We start from the raw sequence: 23,053 nt of genomic DNA on the forward strand, positions 1-23,053 counted from the left end.
GAATGTCTTTTATAAATTTAGCTTTTTATTGCGATCACCTCCTGAATGTTGGAGTTGTCACACTTTCACACAGACCTAAAACAAACCATCACTTTATTATCGATTTTAAAATGGAGTTTAGTGGAGTACACCAGTTCAAATTTCATACAACCAACGGTCATGTTTTGATTAGCTTGTTTTGTGTGATCAACAGGACTATTGATATTATCATATTTGAGTGTCAGATACTCCATTTGAAGATGATGTTTGATTATTTGAATACGGTTTGGGACTTCGGATCAAACCACAATACTTTTTTTTGGGTGCTGACTTAACTGGTGGTGCAGAATACAAACGCTGGCTTTAAAAGGATGCACACATTTATTCTTCTGTCTGCTTATTCTGTCGCGAGATAGTTTCTAATTTTAAGCATCCATAATGGAAACATTTAACTTTTGTCATATTTGAGTTTCTAGCATCAAAAAAAAATTCAAATACCACACAGGGTGCCGAGAAAGGTCTTAGATAGGAGAAATATTTCAGACACACCCTACTGTATGAAGAAACTGGTTTCCTCACAAGACATTTTGCCGTGTTAAAAATATCTCACTGTAAATATGAGAACACGCAAGCTTCCTGCGCATCATTTATTTTCACAAGCATTTCTTGTAAACCGGTGTCGGGTCGAGGAAGGACGGATCGAAGCACAAATGTGTGTTTGCAAAAGCAGAATAATCTTAAGCGCGTTGCTGCAGTGAACGTTTTCATTGTATGTGTTGCAGCGACTGGTTTTCTTAGAATCAGCACTGGATGATGAATGAAGGGAGTTATGGATTATACATTAGACAAAGTGTTCTCTTGCAAACTGTTCAACTCTGTACTCGCTTTGATAGTAAAAAAAAAAGTAGCCGTGCTGCAAAGATTTGGTGATACTTTGTGCCGGAGTAGTTATTGTTTGAGAAATAAATGCTTCTACAACTGTTGATAATATCGATGATGAGTAAAGTGCACTAATTGGATGACGTGTTAAAACATACAGTTGCACTGCAGTTTCACCAAACAACCGATTAAGCGAGCAGCTAGCTGGATGACATCTTGCTAAAGATTTTGATATTTTTTTTATAGCCGATGGTTGAACCCGAATCTGAGCTGAAAGGAGAGTACATCGTTGTCTGAAGTAAACAGTCAGTTGTTTGTTAACATGTAAACCACCAGAACTTTAGAAGGCAATAATTTGTCAAGTCTCTGGATGTTTCTGCCACCTTGTGGTCAAATCATAGAATAATACAGCTTCAAATTTTGGGTGTCCTTAAATGACTTGACCACTTTTCTACAAAATGTTGTGCATAATGTTGTTAATGAAAAGTTATTCAAATCATTTTTTTGTGAAGTCACTTCTATTTTTTTTTTTTTTTTCAAATAAACTTTTGGTATAATTAAATTATCCATCCTTATTTCTGTTGGGTCAGTAGGCATCTTTTATTGCTTTGAGTTTAATGTTGTATTCTATAAAAGCAGTTTTGACTGGTTGCCTGCATGTGATGATTTCTAGCCATGATGAGATGAGTCATGAGTGCTGTAGGTGGGTGAATTGTTAAGAGCCCGTGCCCTGTAGTATGACCTGTTTCACTTTGAGAAGCCTGGCACTATAGAGAGTGGGAGGGAGAACGAGTAAGCAAGGGAGGGAGGGAGAGAGAGAGGCGTGTCATGCACTGTATTACAAGCTGTATGTGTTTGAGAGACGGACACTACTGCTACTTTGCAAAGCACTGAGCTTTAATTCAACCTAAAGAACTAGACAGAAGTTTCAACAGAAAGTTTGATTCAGCTCTTGGATCAGGTAAGAGAAGTTTACTTTGAGAGTAGTGTTTTGTGAGCGGAGTAGTAACTTTTTTTGTGTGTGTGTGTGTGTGTGTGTGTGTGTTCTTTTTGTGGAGCTGTGTGCAAAAGGGGGTGTGTCTGGGGAAAGAAAATAAGTGTAGGGAAGTGAGAAGTCAGCGGTGCACAGTGAGAGCTTCCATCCAGTTTCAAGTCGTGTCCTTGCATTCAATGTATTGTTGTCAAGTCTGGTCCAAAACACAAGGAAGTGAACACTGCGTCCATGTTTTGTCTGACTGACTCTCTTTATAGTAGACTCACACTGGGCGAGCTCCCCTCCCTTCTGACTGCGCCTGCATACGCACAGGAAGGAAGAGCGTAATATCATTGTCCCTTTTCATGCAGTCGTTCAGCAAATGAAATGCCTGCTTTTAAGCGGCTCCGTCGTGTATTCTACATGTTTTATTATGTAATAAAGCCATTTAATGCACCGCACTGCTCAGATATTACACAGATGTCCACGCTGGAGGTTTAACGACACAGCAGAGCAGCAGATTTGTGTGTTTTTACACATTCAGCCACAATATTGAGTTGTAGGTCACACCCACAGCACGTAGACATTCACTGTAGGTGACCAGTACGCGTTCACACAGTGCATTACCTGGCCTGTGTAGACATCTGCATTGATTTAAAATAGTGTGTTCGTTCACGGTGACGTGCACGAAAACTAAAAACTGCAGCTGAAACGCATGTTGTCGTTTTAGTTCAGAACTTTAAAGAGGCGTTGTCAGAACAGAATGTGCACACGAGTACATTTTGTGTTTTGGGCGTGGAGGTTGTGGAGTTTGTCCACATCTGCCGTCTACTCCCCCTGCAGGTATCTCTTTGGCTGCTGATAATCTTATGAGCACTGTTGAGTTTGCGTTTCCTGTCTGCCAGAGTTTCTTCCTGCTGATCTGCTCCAAGGTTCCTGTCGCGGCTTCAGCCTACATGCATGCGCCTGCATGTCTGTCTGCAGCAACGCATGTTTACTCTGACTTGACCCCATTTGTGGAGAGCACGTCTCGTCCCAGGCAGCTAGTCAAACCATCGCTCCGTGTGTCCGAGACGTTTTGGAGAGCTGTTTAGGTGTAGAGGATTCGGTGTCCGGGTCAGTTCTGTAAAGTAAAACTGCATCGAACAGTTTTATGGTTTTAGTGCCAGCTGTAATTCTGCATGCCGTACTTTGGACCAAGCGGGTTCGGACTCCAGCCCTTTTTCACAATCACACACTCTCCAAAACCACCCACATTCACACAAGTCTGAAGGTAGTGTGTTTTTATGTTGGCAGGAGCCATCGCTGGCACGACAGAGCCCAGTAGACTGGAGGAGAGGGCGGGATCTGAAGAGGAGCACCCAGACTCTCTGTCTACAGCGCTGGCTGGCAGCATGGTGAGCTAATCACACTGTTGAGGAGGGGATTGTATACTGTGTGCTTATACATTTACTGCAGATTCCTGATGGCTTTTTAAAGCCGGTGCTGCTCTGAACTCCTAACATCATTTCTACAGGGTAAAATGGCAAGTCAGGACTTCACTCTCTCAGGAAATGGCAGAGTGCTGTTATAGGCCTAAACACAGCACAGTGTTGCAACAAGTTTAACAACAGCATGCACTTCTCAAACTGGGGTCATTGTTTTAGGGCTGCACAGTTAATTATACATGCTGATTTAAACAATGCGTCCATCTTCTAATTCCTACATTTACATTTTGGTTTAGAGCTTCAGCTTCAGTCATAAAGTCTCTGCTGTTTAAATTACAATGGATTGCATTATAGAAATTGTGTTCGTTAAATCACATGACTAGTGATCAATGCTGTTTTAAAAAGTCAACACATTTGTCCATCAGAGATGTCGGGTCCAGTTCTTTAAGGCGGTACCTCCAACTTGCTGCTGGATTCTACCAAACATGACAAGTTGTTTGTGTGGGAAGCCGGTGAGAGATCCTGTCATTGTTGCAGCATTAGTGACCCCTACTGGTTTTTCCATGGTTCCTGTGCAGAGGGAGGGTGTCCGGTCCCTCACCAGCCTGAAACGGGGTCCCGTGGACCGTCAGTTAAGACCAAGTGAAAGTAGATTGTTACCCCACCTAGTAGTTTTCTCAGCAGGGTACCAGCTTTATTGCACTGCTGCTTAGACTCATACATGCGTCTGCATCAGTAAAGCAGCGAACAGATGTTACACGTCTGTGATGATGTCACTGCCACCAGCCACTTGTACAACTCAGTGTTTTGCAGAACATTCAGACCGTTTTAGCCTCGTGTTAACATAAAGAAGCTCACTGTTTAACATTGGGACATTTCAGAAGATCAAAAGTCCCGAACAACACGGGGAACATTCAGTTCTTATTCTGTGATTGTATTAAATGCTGGCAGTGTGGCCGGGTGATGAAGACATGTGCTACACTTAATCCTGAATAGGTGTTTGTCCATTCATCCACTGCTTGCCCTCTGGTGGATGCTTCTGGATATTCAACTCTAAAGCAAAACTGAAAGTTTTTTTTGTGTCATGAATCATTATGAAAGTAACCGGGGCAAAAAGATGGAGCAGTAATTATGCCGGTTCAAGCCCCCACCTTCAGTTTTCTTTGAATCAGATTGTTTCACCGGGAATGCCGAGTCTCACATTTTGCTGTACGTGAGACGAGCAGCGGTTTTTCTGATCATTCTGCAGTCGTGGGCCTGAGGGTTGTGATTTTTACTGACGCACAGCAAATGTAACGTGCATGGTGCGAGAACATTTGTAGATCACAACTCATTACATTTCAAATTAGCCACACAAACATTTGACAGTAATCTTTAAGTGCATAATTTGAGCTGATTAGTATTCATGACTTCATAACTGTGTGTAGACATACGGAGCTTTTTCAGGTTAAGATGCCAAATGCCTACCCCTTTGAAGAATTAGCATACAATATACAAATTGTTTGTAAAATGCCTTTTGAAATGCGTAGCACCAACATACCCCGAAAATTGGGAGAACCCGCAGCCTGACGGGCTGTTCTCTCTTCGTCAGGCAACACAGTGTATAGTAAATGTACTACAGCCAGTAGAGATGGTGCTTTAAGAAAGAGGGGAAGCAGTGACCAGATGAGTGACAGATTCCTCTTGAAACTAATGGGCACAGCTTTTATGGGACAGAAATAGGAAGTGTAACAGGAGGATGCGTGTCCCCGACGTTCTGGTCAACTAGGTCCACAGAATGTCACCGTGGCCGGGTGCCCAGCTCTGACCCCTTTTATGGGAGCTCTGAGCTTAATTGATGGCGGGGCCGATAAACGAATAATGTGCCCGCCGAGGCACGTAAAATGAGAATGCCGACCTCAGCGAGTCCCGAGGCTCGTCCTGTGTTGACGTTCAGTTTTTCACAGTTCTTAAAGCCCTCGTTTCCCTGACCTCTTGGTGCTCAGCGTGTCGTACTTCAGTGTGGTTGGGTGAGGTCAGATTCATTATCTGCAAGTGTAAACGCAATCAAGCAGGTGTACTGCACACACCCTAAATTACTTCAGTCACTGGAGATCAGCCAAAGTTGATTTACGATTTACAGATGCAAACACGTCGATCGTGTTTGTGTAACCTTGAATTTGAAGTGTTAATGTGTGGCGTAAAACTACGAGTGGATTTAAGTTGCCCTGCAGCCTCACCTAATGATATTTGTATGTCAGTTGTTGTCAATCTAAGGTTGTACTCTCAGGCGGGATTGTGAGCCGGTTGTTCCACAGGTTGTTCCACAGGTAACATGATCGTTTTAATCCTGTCTTGTGAAGCAGCGTTTAATTGGTTCCCAGCCTCCAGCTTTTTTTTTTTTTTTTCCCCTGAAACAAATCGGGAAGTATTGAGTTCATACTGTTGTCCACTCATGCTGCCGTATTGTTAGCGGTATAATGTGAGCATGGAAACGAGGACAAAGGGGTTGTTTTACCCTGCCCTCAGTACCCACAATGCATTGTAACGCTACCTTGTGGGGGTTATGCGGTACTTGTTCGAGAAGTTAATGTGCCAGCACCATGCAAATACAGGTGTTTGTGTGTCACTGCCCCATATGATGTCACCTTGTTACACAAGGATTAAGTCACTTATGTGTGTGTGTGTGTGTGTGTGATGCGACAGGGAGGCAAACAGTTTTTTTGGGGTTGTCCATCCTCTCCATTCTTGTGAACGTCTTAAAGGGATTTCTTCCAAATTTGGCACAAATGTTCACTTCAGCTCGAGGATGGACCCGTTAGATGTTGGCGGTCAAAAGTCATTGTGAACTCACAAAACAAGTTTGTGACCTCAACTCAAAGTCTCAAAGGCTTCACTACTTATATTATGAGTCTAAACTAGGAGTGGAACAGATTACAAAGTTATGGTCCAGTTCATGTCATGGTTTTGTGGTCACGGTTTTCGGTTCAGTTTGGTGAAGTGTGAGAGGAGAACAATTTCAACCTGCTTTTTATTTACAAAAGATAACTGTTGTTTGCCTTCACAAAATCCTGGCTAAGAACGTAAATCTTTCTCATTTGTCAAACAGTTAAAAGAGGGTTTTTCTAATTAATGCAAACAAACAAATAAAGCTTTGTTAGTTTGCAAATGGCCACATTAAAGACAAGTTCATCAACAAAACTGCGGCAGAGCTTTTTATCTCCCTCTCCAAAGAGATATAGTGTGCATTCATAGTTAAATAACTGTCCGTAGCCCTGGAGATCCATCTGTCTTTAGTAAGCGCTTTATAGGCTGCGTTGGATAACTTATCGACAATTCCTCGTCGTGTTTGTTTGATCGTATGTTGAAATCCTGCATCAACCCAGAGACACCAGGATGATGTGTTCTTCTACATCTGGAACGTTCCTATACAGCAGACTGGAAAGATGCTGGCAGATGTTTCATTAGTTATTGGTGCTAAGATTTTTTTTTTCTAATAGCTGTTCATTTTCTTTTCTACATATGCCTCTTGTAAATGTACAATACAGACATGCGCCAGACCGTGACTAGTGAAATAAAAGGGTCGTATTGTTTACACCCCGAGTCTGAACAGACAGTGATGTAAACTGTAACTGGACTGTTTGGCGGAGGCATATAACCATGAGGCGGTAATTCTAGTTTGTATCTACAAGCACTACAATTGGGAGTATACTTTACAGTCAGCCTTTGTCTCCCTCTTGTCACACTGAAGGTGCTTTTTGATTTTCACTTTGTCACAAAAGTGTTGTTGTCAAACTGGTGTCTGAAACCTGCATAAAAAACCCCCTGGAATGTTTTGCTTCTAAAAATAAGGAGATGTGTCACCTCCATCCGCGTAACCTGAATAATCTAGGAACACTGCCAACAGTCTTCTCCCACCGTCATAACAGTTCTTGCATTTCGGAGTATTTGCCCCTTCACCTGGTGGCTCCTATCTTTGTCACGAGGTTGCTTATGGTGACCCACAGGAGGTCATAGTCACCGCATGAGGATCCCTTCAAGGCCCTCACGGAGCGACAGAAACCTAACGATGAAGGAAAATTCAGACTCGCGAGCATGACAACGGATGACAAACATACACCGAGAGATGTCTTCAGTGACCAGCGTGGCCCCCGGAGAGCCCTGAACATCCTGACTACGACACCGTCATCCATCAGAATCGACTTTAACCAACCATGAGAACACAAGGTCAAATCAGTTTTATGTCTAAAAGCCTTTATCACAAATCCTGGCTGTAAACGTGACTGGACAGTGGAGTCATACGAGATGGTGATTCCATCTCCTCCCTCCCCCCCCCTCCCCTCCCCCCCCCCCCCCCCCCTCTCTCCCCCCCCCCCACACACACACAACAGATAAAGCCTGCGGGTTCATACCAGGTTGTTGTTAATGATTTGACAGCAGCTCTTCTTGAAGTGACCTTTGCTTCCATCACAGTTTGACCTCACCCTGGTTCCTGAAGTCTGGCTGTTGGTGTGTGGTTCCCCTTTCCTCCTGTTCCTCCCATTCAAATATTTGTAACTTTGGCATTTTCTTTGGTCTGTTTTTCTGAGGCTCTTCACTAGAATGGATGCATGTGTTGTATAATTATTCTTCAGCTCACCTTCTTTAGTCTAATAATTTTAATTTACTATCAGTCCTACGCACTCGTGGTGATCGAGCTTTTGAGGTTGCTAAATTCTGGAAAGCTCTGGCTGTACCCTCACAGTCTGATGACTCTTTGGATACTTTTAAAATGCAGCTTAAGACATACCTGTCTAAACAGGCGTTTGGTAACCTGTTTTCATCTGGTCTGCATCTACTGGGTTTGGCATATTTCATTGTGTGTTGTTTTTATTGTGTTTTCAGTTTAGCGTGGCGACGTCGCCTTCCTGATCTATTTTTGTATGTTGTTCTCGGTTGTAAAGCACTTTGTCTGTGAAAGCGCTGCACAAATCAATTTGACTTACTTACTTGTTGCCTGGCAGCCAGTCAGAAAAGTTACCCTGGTAGTAATCATTTTAAGGTTTGATGAAGGATTTTATTGCTCCTAATGCATCGAATTTAAAATCCAGCGTCAGACGGAAGGTCAGCACTGACTGAAAAACACTTTTTACATATACTGCCTAAACATCCCAATCGTACCTCCAAAATGATTGTAATTGTTTGAAATATAAATCAGGAGGCCTGGATTTTGTTACTTGTTGTTGCTTACTGATAGTAGAATAGTTATAAGTACAGCTAGTAGTGCTTGAATTTAAAAAGAGCATTAAAAATGTAATTTTGCGCACTTGAATATTTATTAAAAAAAAAACACCAACATTCTACAGTTTTTAGCTCCACGTAGACATCCTTCCGAATGCTTCATGTCTTATTCATACCCAACTTCTATGGCTGTGTGTCAACATGTAGGCTGACACCATGCATTGGTGACTCGCTGCCCTCCTTTCCTAAAATAAAACCTGAAACACACGAGGCCAAATCTGATGCTCACTTTTGCGGCAGGTTCATGCAGGGCTGTCTCTGCAGAGCGGGGGTACTTAAAGCGCAGTGTTTGGACTGTGGAACAACTTATCATAAATTTATGGCTGTGATGTTCATAAACTCCCAAAATGCCCCCTCAACTTTTTTGTTTTGTTTTTGTTGATGTCCATGGATAAACTGAAAAACGATCCAAAAGCCTGTCCTGTACGCTTAATTCAAAGGTTCGTCGTTGACATTTAAATGAAAGGAGCTTCAGATCGTGAAACGGGTTTCCACTGAGATAAAATGTCAAGCAGGGATTTTGGAAACTTTGGGATTTTGCCAAAGCAAGAAATATTTTCTGTCACCTGTCATGACATTGAAGCTGGCGCAGCTCCCACAGTGCACTTTCTTCTTAAACGTACACTAAAGGATTTGTGCAGTGAAAAACAATTAAAGACCACGTGCCAGAAACGATGTGATTTCTATGTAAAGCTGAAGTGTTTCGGCTTCACAGTAAAGCTTCATCTCACTTCTTCATTTTGGCTTGTGGAAAAGAAATGTAACGGTCACAGGTTTGCCATGTGACGTAAAAATGATTCTCGGTATCTGCTTGATTTGTGGAAGTGCGTCTTATAGCAGCAGATGCACGAGTCCATTTACCTGATGAAATGGAAGCCACACCGCACACGAGTGCAATGCGTCATGCCCTCTCCTTTCTAATATATAGTCAAACTAACACAATGCAATAAAGAAATGGTGGTTTTGTTTATAAATAAGCTGCATGAAATAATCCTTGTTTCTGTGTCCAAAAGGCGGCTTGAGACCTCTGTAGAGAACAGAATAATTTAGGAAGGAGTACAATTTGTGGATGGATGCTATGAAATTAGCAGATTTAAGCTTTATGCATGATAAACGAACAAAAAAAAAAGTTTCCCCGCCAGTATTTGCAGGAATAATTAGTCCATCAAACTTGGAACCTTCAAATATTTCCCAGACTTAAAAATGAATGCAGTTGCAAGTACTATTTAATATTTTATTCACAATAACCTATTCATAATAAGTTACTTACTTGCCAGCGATATAATTGAATGTTAGTGCTTTAAAGATGGGTACATTTACAGAAGTACAAATGTCATAACATTAATAGTTCTCTTTTGTTATTATGCTGGTTTCTCTGGGCATAGTACACAGATAGAAGTGACATTGTACGCTTCCTAGCACTCATGAAGAAGAATGACTTGGAGCAGATTCATTGACAAAGCCGTTGAAACGCATCATTCAGGTTCTCAGACCTCTAACGCTTGAGCTGGAAAAAAAAAAAAGAGGCTTGGGTTTGGATGGTTGCTTTTTTTTATGAATTCTGCAAATCTGTAAGAAATAATTACAAGTACTTCAACCCCCATTAAACCCATCCTTTTAAAGTGAGGCCCTACCATGTCAAAATTACATGACAACCTCTCCCCCAGTAAAAATGAATCCTATTTTATTAGTGCGGCATTGTGGACGCGGCTTATGCAGCATGTTCTACGTTATGTTCTACGTGTTGCGTAATGTGGGGGTCATACAGCTGGAGGTGAGCGGCTGTCACGACTCCGCCATGGAGGAGGTGAAGGGAGGTGGGGGAAGGGCTGCGTGTCCCCCTGTAATGTAGAGAAGCCTGTACACGCCGCATACATTCAGTGACCTTCCCTGACGACGAGTACAGTAAGGTGTGCAGAGACGGAGACGGCGGAGAGGAGGGATTTGTCTGTAGAGTGCTGTGTCACCAGAGATCTCCGCATAGACTCGCCCTCCCTCCTCCGCCCTCCCTCCTCCGCTCTCCGCCATGTATTTGCATCCACTGCTGCCAACGCAACGCTTTTGTAAAGAGATACTGTCCAACAACTGGATGAGGTGTCTCTGCGCTCCGTGTTAGTTTCCGCTTGTGTTTTTGTGTTCAACATAGTCACATGTGCACACAGCTACGAGCAGACGGTGTGTGTGTGTGCGTGCGTGCGTGCGTGTGTGTTACGGCCACAGCGTACCGCAGTCGCTGTCGGATGGTGCGCGTGTGGCAGTCGGAGCATCTTCTCGTTGCCGGCGCTGCACTTCAGGTTTCACCACCTCGTTGCTGAGGGAGAAGCATATTTATACGGAGATGTCGGTGGAGGGTGAACGTGGAGGGAGGTGGAGGGAGGAGTAAGAGATGAGAGGGAGACGGGGAGAAACGTGACCGTGTGAGTGTGAGAGAGGTTGGTAGATGCGCATGCAGAGGGTGGAGCTTAGCATCCGGCAGTTCCCTCTGTCTTCCTTTCTCTACTGCTTTCTCCTGCTGCCAGTCCCCCCCACCCCACCCCGCCCCGCCTCCCCCACCCCCAACCACGCGCTATCGCTGAGACGGCACATCTGCAGTCATCTCATCACTTTTGTTTCCCCCTCAGTTCCTAACTCCGCTGATCGGGTGGACCGCTGCTCCCGTTTGGACCTTTTATGGACTATCCTCCTCCTTTTCTCAGCAGTGCAACAGGGGCTGTGTTCAGACAGACCGGCGTGCTCTCTCTCCCGTCTGTGGGAGCGGTGGTGGGGAGGGTGGGGTGGGGTGGGATCCTGAATGAGAGCCGGGACTGGTGCGCTGTCCCACAGCACCTCTTGAGAAGGGGGACCGAGCAAACGGTGGGGTTCGGGGGGGAGGGGGATCGGGGTGGCAGGCAGAGGGTTTGGGAGCAGTCCAGGGGTGGAGAGGCTGGGAGAAGAATGGTTATGCCGGCTCCTCGTGCTCTGGTCGTGCTGCTGCTCCATAGGCTGCGTGTCGCTCAGGCACAGTCCTGCCTCTCCTCGACATGAGCCTCGCAGGGAGGGTGTCCTGCTCCATGCTCAACTGCTTTGTAAGTCCTCCAGCTTTTGTTTGGATGTTCATTTTTTTTTGGGTCCCACTTGTGATGGGTGTGTGTTCGAGCCTCCTCCCTCCCCTACCTCGCCTGCTTGTGTGTGCCTGAATCTTAATCAGTCTGACATGGGGGACGGGGGTGTTGGTTGACACACTGCAGTTATTCAGTTAACAACACTGACTCCATACTCATAATTTAATTCGCTCTGTGTCTTATCAAGCGCGAGACGATGAAAAGCTACTTTAATTCTGTCATTTCTCGCCTCTGTTGCATGTCGGGCTTTGAACCGCCGGTATGTTCGGTGTGAGGGGAGAGGAGGCCTGTCGGGAGTAGGATGGGTGAAGTGTTTGTGCTGCTGAGAGTGAGCACACTGTGCGCTCACTGTTGTGAAGTGTGTTCACTGCAGTGGAGCACCTGCATCCAGTGAGGAAGCGTCATATAGAGGGTAAAAGGAGGACTGATGTAGAACAGTTGCTTCTCTAGGTTTAAATCCGGAGATAGTGAACCGTGAAAAGGTCGGCGGTTTAGGATTGTGGGGGGGGGGGGGGGGGGCCGGCCGGCCCCAAGTCTCGGGGCCTAAATTAGCTGATGGTTCATATGTTAACATCTGACCTTTTCAGAGATGTCCACTGTTAGCCCTTAACCACTAACTTACAGCAAGTCTCCTTTTCAACAAAACACTAAATTCCTTCGCACTCATCTGCAAGCCATCCTATGGTAGTAACCTCTAAATATAATAATGGACTGCCTTAGTTGTGGGCTGACAAAACCAGCGTCTGCTACCTGGGTCGAGATCTTTTGTAGTAAAGAAAAAAACAAAACATCCAAATTATGATGCACGGTAGAAATGAAATCTCAAACCTCAGTAGCCCTCATTATTACAGAACTTAGATGTGGATATATAAATACCTGCAGTGTAAGTTATACATTTTATATTAAAAACTAAAAGTCTGCAGCCATGTGAGCAGCTCGGTGAGCTTCTACTATGAGCTAAAGGCTAGTCCTAGCATCACAACAACTCAGTCACAGAGCAGACATCCTGATGTTTAACATGCTGTCTGAGTTTAGAGACTAACAATTGCTATTTAGCACTAAATACAAAGTACAGCTTGGACTGATGTAAATATCATTAGTGTAACGGGTATATAACTCATGTAAAATGTTGATCCAATAGTGGCACTAGATGGAAAGGTTAAGGGATGAGGCAGCTGTGCATCTTACATTTTGTGTTGTTGTTGTTGTAGATCCTCCTTCAGGGAAACACGTTTACCAAGTTTCATGTCAATCTTTCCAGCAGTTGTTGAGACATTTTGCTCCAAATCACAAATGTGAACCTCATGGTGGTGCTGGAGGAGAAGTCATAGAGGATTACTAAAGTAAGTAGGCTTCGTCCTTTGGGAAACATAAACATCCAAAATTTAATAGAAAACCATGCAATAGTTTTTCAGATGGTGCACCAACAGACTGATGAATGAACACGCTGTAATTTGTCCAGACGAAATCGAGGATCGCTCCCTTTTTGGCATCTCTTAATGTGACGCTAACGCTAACATATTGTTTCCAACACGAGACATAAAAATATCGGGAACTCTTTCATTTCCTCGGCACTATTTCTTTCAGACAGCTTTGTTTGAAAAGTTATCAGGTGGATCAGGAAGCGTGCGGCTGCTGCTTCCTCTCCTCCTCTCTTGTGAACAGACATGGCCAGGCGTTACACAATTTATGATCTCTCCTTAATATATCTGCGGTGCAGCTGAGTCGGCACTTCCTTTTTGCGTCAGTGTCTGTATAATTTAGCATCCATGTCCTCTGTTACTTAAGTGGATCCCGGCGCTGTCAGTCTTCAGAAGGAGGCTGCAGCGTTGTCACCACCACCACCATTGTTATGATCCAGCAATAGAATAATCGTCTGGAGTTACTGATCCAATACACCATGTTTATCTCCCGCTGCGATATGTTGTCTGCACTAAATGGAGCCATAAAAAGCCTAATTGAATTGGTTAAGATTTTTCCATGACTCAGATTCTATTATATCCACTTGCTAAGTGAATCCAGAGTGCAAGTAAAGCCAAAAGCCTTTGAGGGATGTGCTTTAGGTTGTGTAACTTTCTTGCGCCCTGCTGGTACCCGTGAAGGGTCGGTTATCTGACCGACACCATGACAAACACACGGTATGACTTTGAGGGAGTCATCATGACCGCTGCATCCTGATAGAGGACAAAAAATACGGCAAGATGAGACGGAGAAGATTGTTTTCAGTTGTTTTGTTACCGAGAATAACTTTATTTAGCCGCATGATGTGCAACACACTTTGAAAGTTTAATTAATCAAATCTGTACTAACCTGTACCGAGATCAAGTGTTTACCTTTGATATATGTTACTGTAAAACTCTAAGCTACCATTTTAAGTTGTTTTCAAGCATTTTCCTTGCTTGCGTATGCTTTTTTTGCTCATGGTAATGTTTTGAGAAAACATTAATTGTCAACCAGTTCATTACATTGTTTAATATTCGCATATTTATACTTCATTTCTCAGAGGAACAAGTATAAGTAGAATCAGTATCTTAAACATGTCTACATAGAGGGATTCATTGTCACCGTGCCGTCATTCCAACTTGGTGTGTTTCAGAGGAATTCTACTTAAAGAATAGTCGGCCTCCTGCCCAGTCTCTCCTCTGTACTTGGAGTACTGCCCAGTTATAACACCAAAATGGGATTGATCGTTTACAACATGGTGGTCTATGAAATATTAACATAGTCAAAGACGGAGCCGGGAGAAACAGAAGTGCGTTTGAGGAGATTTGTCATACTCTGATATCTTTTACTTGGACTGTGCTTTCTAACTACACTCGGAAAATAATATTTTTGCTTTACTTGTTTTTCCATGTCATATTGGCTGCTTTTCATTGTGCCCCGTCCATGCAGCCTCTGTTTGCATCCTCCCTCGTCCTGTTCAAACTACCTGGCACTTTATTGAGGATCATCCTTTACATTTCAGACATTGTGCCAATCTGTCCAGCACGGCAAAGTAGTGGACAGTTAAAAGCAGACGTATAAGTTTGTGTTGCCCACATATTCAGGAGGTCACCTCTGCATCATGTAGTGCTTTGCTAATCTGCATAAATCTAGGACAAAGCCCCAGTCAGATTAAGTAAATAATCTGGTGAGTAAGGACAGCAAATTGTTACCAAAAGCTTTGGAGAGAAAGGGACTCTGACTCTAAAAAGAGGTTGTTGTATCCATGGTAACCAGACACTTATTCATGAAGACTGTGCCAGTGTCTTTTTACACTCTATCTACCTTTTCTACCTCTGATGTCATGCTGCCTTTTAAGGTTCACATTTCCATTCACGTACATACAAAAATCTCTGCAGCACAGTTTTCACACAAGTAAAATCTGGTCCATTAAAAATGAGCCGTGCACGTTGTTCCCTACACACACACACACACACACACCACTAATCTGCTAAGTCATGGCTGTCTAGTTGGCTGCCACAGTAGCTGATATTGTCGCTGATACTATTTTGGCGGTACATGTTACCATGCCGCTACGAAACTCTGACATTTATATTTGATGAATGCACGGAGGCACATGGCGGTCTGCTCCAGCTTTTTGATTGCCGGTTGGGCAAAGGTGGGGGAGGGTGCGCAGGCTCACAGCAGTGACGAAGCAAAAACGTGTCGGGCGCAGGACAAGCTGTGCTCTATCTTTGAGTCGGTTGGAAGTGAGAGCGTTTCTCTTTTCCTTTAATCTTCCGTAAGCTGATTGTGGACACAATGCAATGGACCAAAAATCAGAAAACAGAAGTGCCTCACTGCTTGTGTTTGTTCCCAAATGTAAGCAATTTTAAAACCAGTCTGTATCAGGTCTTGTCTGCTGAGCAAAAGGACTTCTGAAGCTGAAATGCTGTGAAGGTTGTCTGCAGGAGACGTTTCAGTTGCTACAAGTTTTCCAGCTGTGTCAATGTCACTGCTTTAATGCAGTTTAGTGTTTCTATGTGAACCTGACATTTTCTTTCCCTCGTTGTCTCGTTAAGCTGCCACAATAACTCGTCAGGTAAACTGTTTGAAGTGTTGTTGCTTTTTTTTTTCTTTTTTTTTTTTATGGAGGAGAACAACATCTATGCAACTTTTAGTTAGCTGTTCTTGTTTTTAAAGTACACGGTGTTCTAGCAGGCTTCTCCGAGGAATGCTACGTCAGGGCTGCTCCATAAGAGAATTGAGTAAATGCTGCCAAGTATGTGCAGGTAGTGCAGTGCAAGACGTACAGGGAGCAGGGGACAGGATGGATTATTGACTGTGTGTGTCTATAAATTGACTGCAGGCTCCTCTCAACTGATTGTATTAGATTTCTTGATTGGGAGGTTCTATAATAGTAGCATCTGCAGTAATGTATGACGGTACGGTTTGGCACGCCAAAGTAAACTTTATTCTGAAAGCAGACGATATGGCCGGCTGGTGATTCAGGCTGCCTGGCAACAGTGTGTGTGCGCGAGATCTGCCTGTGATGACCCGAGCCTCGCAGCAGGCCTCTGACTGATGGCCACTGTCGCAGTCCACCAATTCTCAGGTGAAAATAAGTCAAATTGATGACGCACAGCTGCCTCATCAGTCTAAGGCTGAAGGCCGACTCGGGTCAAAGGGTTAGGGTTAGGGCAGGTTTTACCGCCATCTGGTAGAAACCTGTTCTTTACCTCCTTTTGTTGTATGATGGTGGTTGGCAAACTGCTTCCGGATGCATTACTGCCACCATCTGGCAGGAGTAAGGCATTACTACCAGGTACCGGTCGAAACAAATTATATTTCTTTTAGACAAGACAATAGACACATAAACTATTCCATTTGATATGCTTTAATGACTATTCTAAATCATGACCGGACCCTATCTGGTACAACGACAACTACCACCTTAACATAATCTTTGAACTCGTGGTTTTCCTATTCTGCGGACATTTCTTCATTATAGTGGAAGAAGCCCCAAGAGACATAATTCCCTTACGAGCAATAAAGGTTTTCACTCCTCCTTCACCTCGAGTGTGTCTTATGTGCAGATAGAAACACAGCATTAGCGTGAACATAATGGCATCGTTTGGAAGAAAAAGGAGCCCATACTAATGCCAGACAGCACTTAACACTGGAGCATCTTTTAGGGAGTAGACATCTCAGTTTGGAGCAGCCTTGACACCCACCTCCAGGCTGCCATCAGCGCTGCCATTTATTACAATTAATGTCGTAGAAGTACAGGTAGATTGGCTTTGTGTAGTGACTTATCACATGAATCTGTCCCACTCACTGACTTCCCAAACCCACAATAAGCCATCAATACAAACATTACAAGCAGCAAAGGATCCTCCATCCAAGGATCCCAAGATATTGACACCTGTATTGCGTGTCCTCCCTAGAGCTAGACTAGACTATTCAATGCAATTCAATTTCATTTATATAGCGCCAAATCACAACATGGCTTATTTCATGGCACTTAACACATTAAAGTCCTTACAGCAAGACTTTACAATATTATAGAGAAACCCAACAATTCAACAATTCCCTCATAAGCTAGGAGGGAAAAAAAACAACTCCTCTTTTAAGGGAGAAAAACCTCAAACAGAGGGAAGGAAAAACTCCTTAGACTAGACATAGACTTAGACCTAGATCGAATAATTGTTTGCATCAATCATATTTATTCTCTAAAATGACTGAGTATGTTCCCAGAATCCAAGGTGGAGTGTTCATATTATTTTTTGGCCCCAACATAAATATCCAAAGATATCCCATTTAGCATCATATATTTCATAAAAGCATCAAGTCTTCGCATAAAAAGATGCAAAAACTGTTGTATTTTTTTCTTGGAAAGTTAAGGTTTTACGGTTGTTAAAGTAGTTGCTGTCATTTTCTATTGATTGTTAAATTATTTCTGCTCAATATTTGATTCCCTCTTGATTTCTTGAAAAACCCATGCAACATTTTATTATTTGACATTTTCAAAACACTGTAGTTGGTAGTTGTTGATGCATTTGAAATGGGAGCAATGTACCTTTGTTACCATTCAAAGGAGTTCATGTCATGTGAGCAGTAAGTTGTTGCTTCATTGTTGTGCCTATAGATGAAAAATAATGCTTTGGCTATCATGTTGTGATCTATGAAATCAGATGATGACATGTTGGTGACTTCTAGGGAAGGGATTGTCACTGCAGTAACTCCATATCCATCTGTTACCAGTCAGCTTGATGGGTGGTACACTTATTGTGTGGTTTAATTACAGACTTGGACCTTCGGATAACAGATGTGATCACTGCAAACATGGCAGGAGCTCTGTCTGCAGACATCAAGGGGTTTCCCCGCTATAGCATATGACATTTTGTCATGTCATCTGTCCTGGGACACAGCAAGTGGTTCATATAAATAAACCACCCAGTCAGGACTCCATATCTGTTTTCATTAAGAAACCACAATGACAGACGGTCATGCTCAGATGAAGGAGCCAAATCCAGCAGAGTAGCAGAGGCAGCAGTGTTCAGACAGCCAGCAACCTGCAGGTTCATTTTCAACTGCTGGGCCTCAGGCGCTGCAATGACAGGGACAGACTGAGAGCTGGACAAGTTCAAACATCATATTTTTCACCAAATACCTCCATGCTGCAACAATGTTGTTGGGGTGACTGTTGGTGCCATCACACAATATTTACACAATAAGATTTTTGATACATGATTATCAGTAATATGGATGGTGAATGGCAAATAATAGCACGGCCAGAACAGTGTGGTAAGGTATAAACTAGGACATGACAACAATTATGCCACATCACCATGTTACAATGCCCAAAATCCAAAATGATAACTAGTTTCCTCATGGTATTAATATAAATGCATATGTTGCCCAGTCGTATGTGGAGAAGTGAAACACTTGCATGTTCATGTTATAGCAGACAATGAGAAACCTGCATAATGGCAGCTTGACATACTGAACACGGGAAGCAGAGACTCTGCATTATGTTCCTTCTTTTCATCGTATTAGTGATGTGACATTTACATGGAATTCCACCCAAAAGCAGGATGCTGGTACACTTGGAAATATATTTTTAAAATTATAAACTGAAAAATGGGTTATTGACCTACTGAGGTGAATTTTACAAAAGGGGTGAAAGAGAATGAAGGGCACTTCCCTTTCTGTCCGGGGATTGAAGTCTGACCTGATTAAAGTGTTTGCTCGGTCTGAGAGGGGGCGCTGGTACCCGAAGCTGCAAAGACAGGGTTCACTGCCCTCTTTGTTCCTCTCTCATTTCTGCCGCTTGTGAAAGCGCTATAGTCTAATTTTAGCCATCCATCCATTAGAACGGTTGTGAGCTTGATTAAGAGTGCATTTAGTCGATTGATTTATCAGCAACCTCCAGAAATGTTTAGGTTAGTTTACATGACCGACTCGGTCCCGTACATACTGCACGGCTATCAAAAACGATCCTCGCGAGGAATTATTTAAACCCCATAAGAAGACAGTGGCAGTGTATGACTCATGAAAAACTGGTCCAGTGTGTGAAGCACTTTACTAAGTTCCAGTATCTTTGTTTGAACAGCACTGCAACACCCAGTCACAAAGTCTGCAGCTATTTCGTATCCAGTGCCGCCTTAGCATCGTCACATGCAGTACCTACCTGCACAGTGCCAAAGCAAGGGCAATACAAATATGCAAAAGTTTCATTATTATTTATCAGTCATGGAAAATGCAGCTCTGCATTGAGTAGTAAACATTTTGAAATGGCTTGCTTCATTGATCTCACAAGGTCGTGTGCCACTTATTTAAGAGGAATTTTAGGTCTCCTGTGGTCAATTCTTAATCCTCTACGTGATGTCTGGGAGTTATTGGAGGTTGTGAAATTCCACCAGGCACACATTTTACACCAGAGGGTAACCACCCGGATACATGCTTCATACAAGGACAGTGAGAATATTTACTGTAGGTTTGTTCTTTCATTAACCTGTATGGATTTCTGTACCTTTTTCCTTAGTTTTGTTTTTTTATATGTAGCTTCATGGGGTGGTCATGTTGTTGTGCCCACCCAAATAAAGACAGGAATATTTATCTGTATTGTGTTTGTATTCTCACAGGGTGAAGAGGGGCCTCCCAGTCTGGAGTACATCAAGGCCAAGGACCTGTTCCCCCAGAAGGAGCTGGTGAAGGAGGATGAAAGCCTTCAGGTGAGCTGACTGGCTTTCATAAACCGCGTAACTCTAGTGTCCAGTCTTTGCTCTTGATGTAACATCAGAGTGCTCCTCTGACACACCCTCTTCCCCGAAGCTTGGTAATGTGTAGAGTGTCAACTCATGATTGCCAAAATACAACTGCAAGAGTCACAACTTGGCGGGCTCGAGGCCAGACACTGATGAAGAGATGATGACACAGTCCTCGAGGAGCGTTTATTCAGTGTGATTGTGTTGCCTCCTTTTATCAGTGTTCAACATGGCAAAAAGTTAATTAGGCAACTAAATATTTGCATTTGAATTCAGCCGATGCCTTCATTGTACTTTAGCAAAAAAAAAATCTAGTTTTATTTAACATTTGTTTAGAAAATAATTGAGAACAAGGCTGCCTTGATAAGATAAAGCATTTATTTCTGCAAGAAAGTTCTGAAAGTCAGAAGTTAAAAATGTTGACAAAGCCTTTGTTTGTACACCATAAAAGGGCTCGAACAAGTGTGGGACAGGCCTCCCTGCAAATGTAGCCGTTGTCACAGTACTTCTTACCCCACTCAGCTCTTTATCATGAGATGCCTATTTTAAAACTTCTGATTTGTAAATATGTTCATGTTATTCACAGAGATTATGTAAAAGTGGACGACGGCCTGAAAAGTGAGGCCAATGCGGAAGTGCCTTAAACTGTAATACCGCCGTGGGCCACTAGGGGTTGCCCCCCCCCCAAAAAAGACCCTGGCTCCATAGACTCCCATTCAACTTCCCAAGTCGATACCATTTTCTTCACGATACATTATGGTGTTATTCACTACAGTCACTCCCTCTTATTAGTTTTCTGGCAGTCCATCTGAAAATAATCTTATCATTACTTAGACATAAGCCCTCCAAAACAGGTATGTTTGAGGGCGTGTCTGTTTGATTGACAGACCTGTGGTGCAGTCAGGTTTCTGCTATGGGAGGGCAGTGTGTAATGCCGCTTCAGTCTCCAAAATAGCAAGATGGCGACGGCAAAAATTAAAACTCGAGGTTTCGGAATCGCAGTTCACAAACCAATCGATGACATCACAGTTGGTTGCTGCTGCTTTTTTTTTTTGCCGCAAAATTATAAAGCTCGTCAGTCCCAGAAAGAAACGGTCTAAACGCGGCTGAACATTAACTTGAGAGGTTTGTTTCTGTTTGAGGTCCAACTCCGTTTCACTAATAGAAGCTGTGGTGGATTAAAAAAAAAAAAAAAAATGGGGCGGCTTAAAAGCATTTTGGTTACTTACATGAGAAGGATTTGTTAGTCTACTCCGTGGTGAGGATGCCAGGAGCAGAGCTGGGATGGGCAACTTGTGCCGTGCCCTCTGTGTTGTTGGGTTTGAGCTCTCTGGCTGGCTAATGGAGCTGAGCTTCATGTCTCTGGAGAGCTGGACAAAGGACAGGTGGAGGGAGAAAAGAGGAGGTGGGAGGGAGGGTGTCTGCACAGCCCGGGGTCTCTGTCTGTTGTTGCCTTTTGGGGGTTCCAATTTCAGCATGTTTCCACTTGGTTTACAATGAACTGCAGCGAGTGTCAACCTGTTTGAAAGTGTTTTTATTGTTAAAGGGCTCTGCTTCAAAGAACCTGCGTGTCAGAGATCTCAGATTTATTTGTTTCCAGCCGAGCAGTGTGCAAACTGAGGGAATCTGTATCATGGTGTCCAGTAAAGTTAATGCTCTGTACAAATACGACAAGTATTTTCTTCTGTCTTCTTAGATCAAGAAGACAGAAGAAAATACTTGTTGTATTTGTGTTGTACTCATTGCAACATTTTCTACACTTGTGTCTTTGCTCCTCCTCCACCAACTGCATTCACAAATGCAGTCACACACTGTCTCTGTTTCTGTGCTCTTCTTTGTGTGCAGGCCCTCCCATGATACTTTCACTGACAGCTGATGTCTTTTATCAAAGCTTTGCCCTCCGGCAAATTAAAGGCATTCCTCTCCATATTTAATGCCGCGCTGCCTCTCCTCCGTGGTGGTGCAGGCTTGTAGTCGTGTGTGCATTTGCACATGTGCATGTTCTCACTGGCAGGCTGCTCGAACCGGAAGTCACGACTCGCAAGTCAGAGAGTGTTATTCACGGGTCTCTCTGCTCACCCGCCCTCTCTGTCTTTTATATTTCTCCTGCTGAAGGCTTCGTAGGGGAAACGTGACACGGTATCTTCTGCTGCACTTGCTGCCTGCCAGTGAGTCATGCACCTACTTTTGGAGCACAGCTTGTTTAATGCAGCTCCCAGTCTGTGCAGCATGTTAACTATGGCGCTCGCAGCAGGACGTGTTAGCTCTCTTCCACGACACGCTCGGTAGACATTTCTGCTGCTGCTGTTCAGGCAGTGTTTCATGCAAATCGGCCACATTCCCCCACTCGTGCACAAAAGGCTTTCGATAAGGCTTTGCCCATTTATGTCCTTTTTCTATTGTGAACCCTTTCACAGACTTTTTCCCAGAGTTTGAACTCGGCATGCTTTTGTTCTCCTGTCACTGTAAAGTTGGTTGAGTTGCAGTTGAAATATTCCTCCATGCATAGTATATTTTCCTGAGATTTTAAACATCCCACTTTTTTTAAAGTCCTGATGCACGGAGACCAGAGGATGGAGGGAAGGGAGGGGAGGGGGGGTGCAGCCTATATTTGGCTCTGTTGATGTGTGAGTGCCGAGTACTACGTGCTCCATTTCCCAGGTTAAGCAGCACTCTTTTTTTCCCCCCTCATCATACATGCTGTCAGGACGCACATTTTCAGTTAGTGATGAGGAACAGCAGGAGCAGTGATAAATGTCAGGGGTTTAATATTTTTTTTTAGCATAAGCTCTGTGGCTCAACAGTCATCAGCAATCTGGTAAATCGACGGCTTTTGACCTCTTACCAATCTGCAGCGCTCCTTTTTAAAGAAACAGGGATAGTTCTGTGTTATCTTGGATAGCTTATGTATTGTCTCTTTGCTGTGAGAGTGGGAAGAGGTCTGAGTCCATGTTAACTGGTGGTTTGTGGGTCTATCACTCGCATGAAGCTCGTGTGATCTGTGCTTTAAGGCTGTGCTTTTAACAGTGTTGGCGGATGTTGTTTCAAGTAAGCCTGATTTTCTGACAACTCCCTGTAATCCCCCATCTATCCTGCTGCATGTCTTCTTTTAACATGCACTAGTGGGTCCTCCTCTGTGTAACTCAGCAGTGCATGCTAATGCAGTGAGGTAATGTTGTCTCTAAGCAACACTGTTGTCCTCACTACCAACAACTCGACCTGAGTTGCAATTCGTGATCCCCA

General features: G+C 43.5%; 1 protein-coding gene across 4 annotated transcripts in view; it reads left to right on the forward strand.

Annotated features, from left to right (window-relative positions):
• The window catches only part of mtmr4 (myotubularin related protein 4), a 41,881-nt gene that overhangs the window by 1,341 nt on the left and 17,487 nt on the right, over positions 1–23,053 (forward strand). For 2 of the 4 annotated variants that reach the window (XM_069147019.1, XM_069147020.1), the window contains exons 1-2: positions 11,409–11,582; positions 19,688–19,777. In XM_069147019.1, coding sequence (XP_069003120.1) covers positions 11,538–11,582; positions 19,688–19,777 — 135 coding nt within the window. In that variant the 5' untranslated portion in view covers positions 11,409–11,537. Of the gene's footprint in view, positions 1–1,724; positions 1,820–3,127; positions 3,229–11,408; positions 11,583–19,687; positions 19,778–23,053 lie in introns of those variants that run through there. The other 2 variants (XM_069147022.1, XM_069147021.1) reach the window with 2 other exon arrangements.

This window comes from Embiotoca jacksoni, unplaced genomic scaffold (assembly GCF_022577435.1).
Source record: "Embiotoca jacksoni isolate LCO1_2020_lvr unplaced genomic scaffold, fEmbJac1.0.p SCAF_13, whole genome shotgun sequence".
Classification (NCBI taxonomy): Eukaryota; Metazoa; Chordata; class Actinopteri; family Embiotocidae; genus Embiotoca; species Embiotoca jacksoni.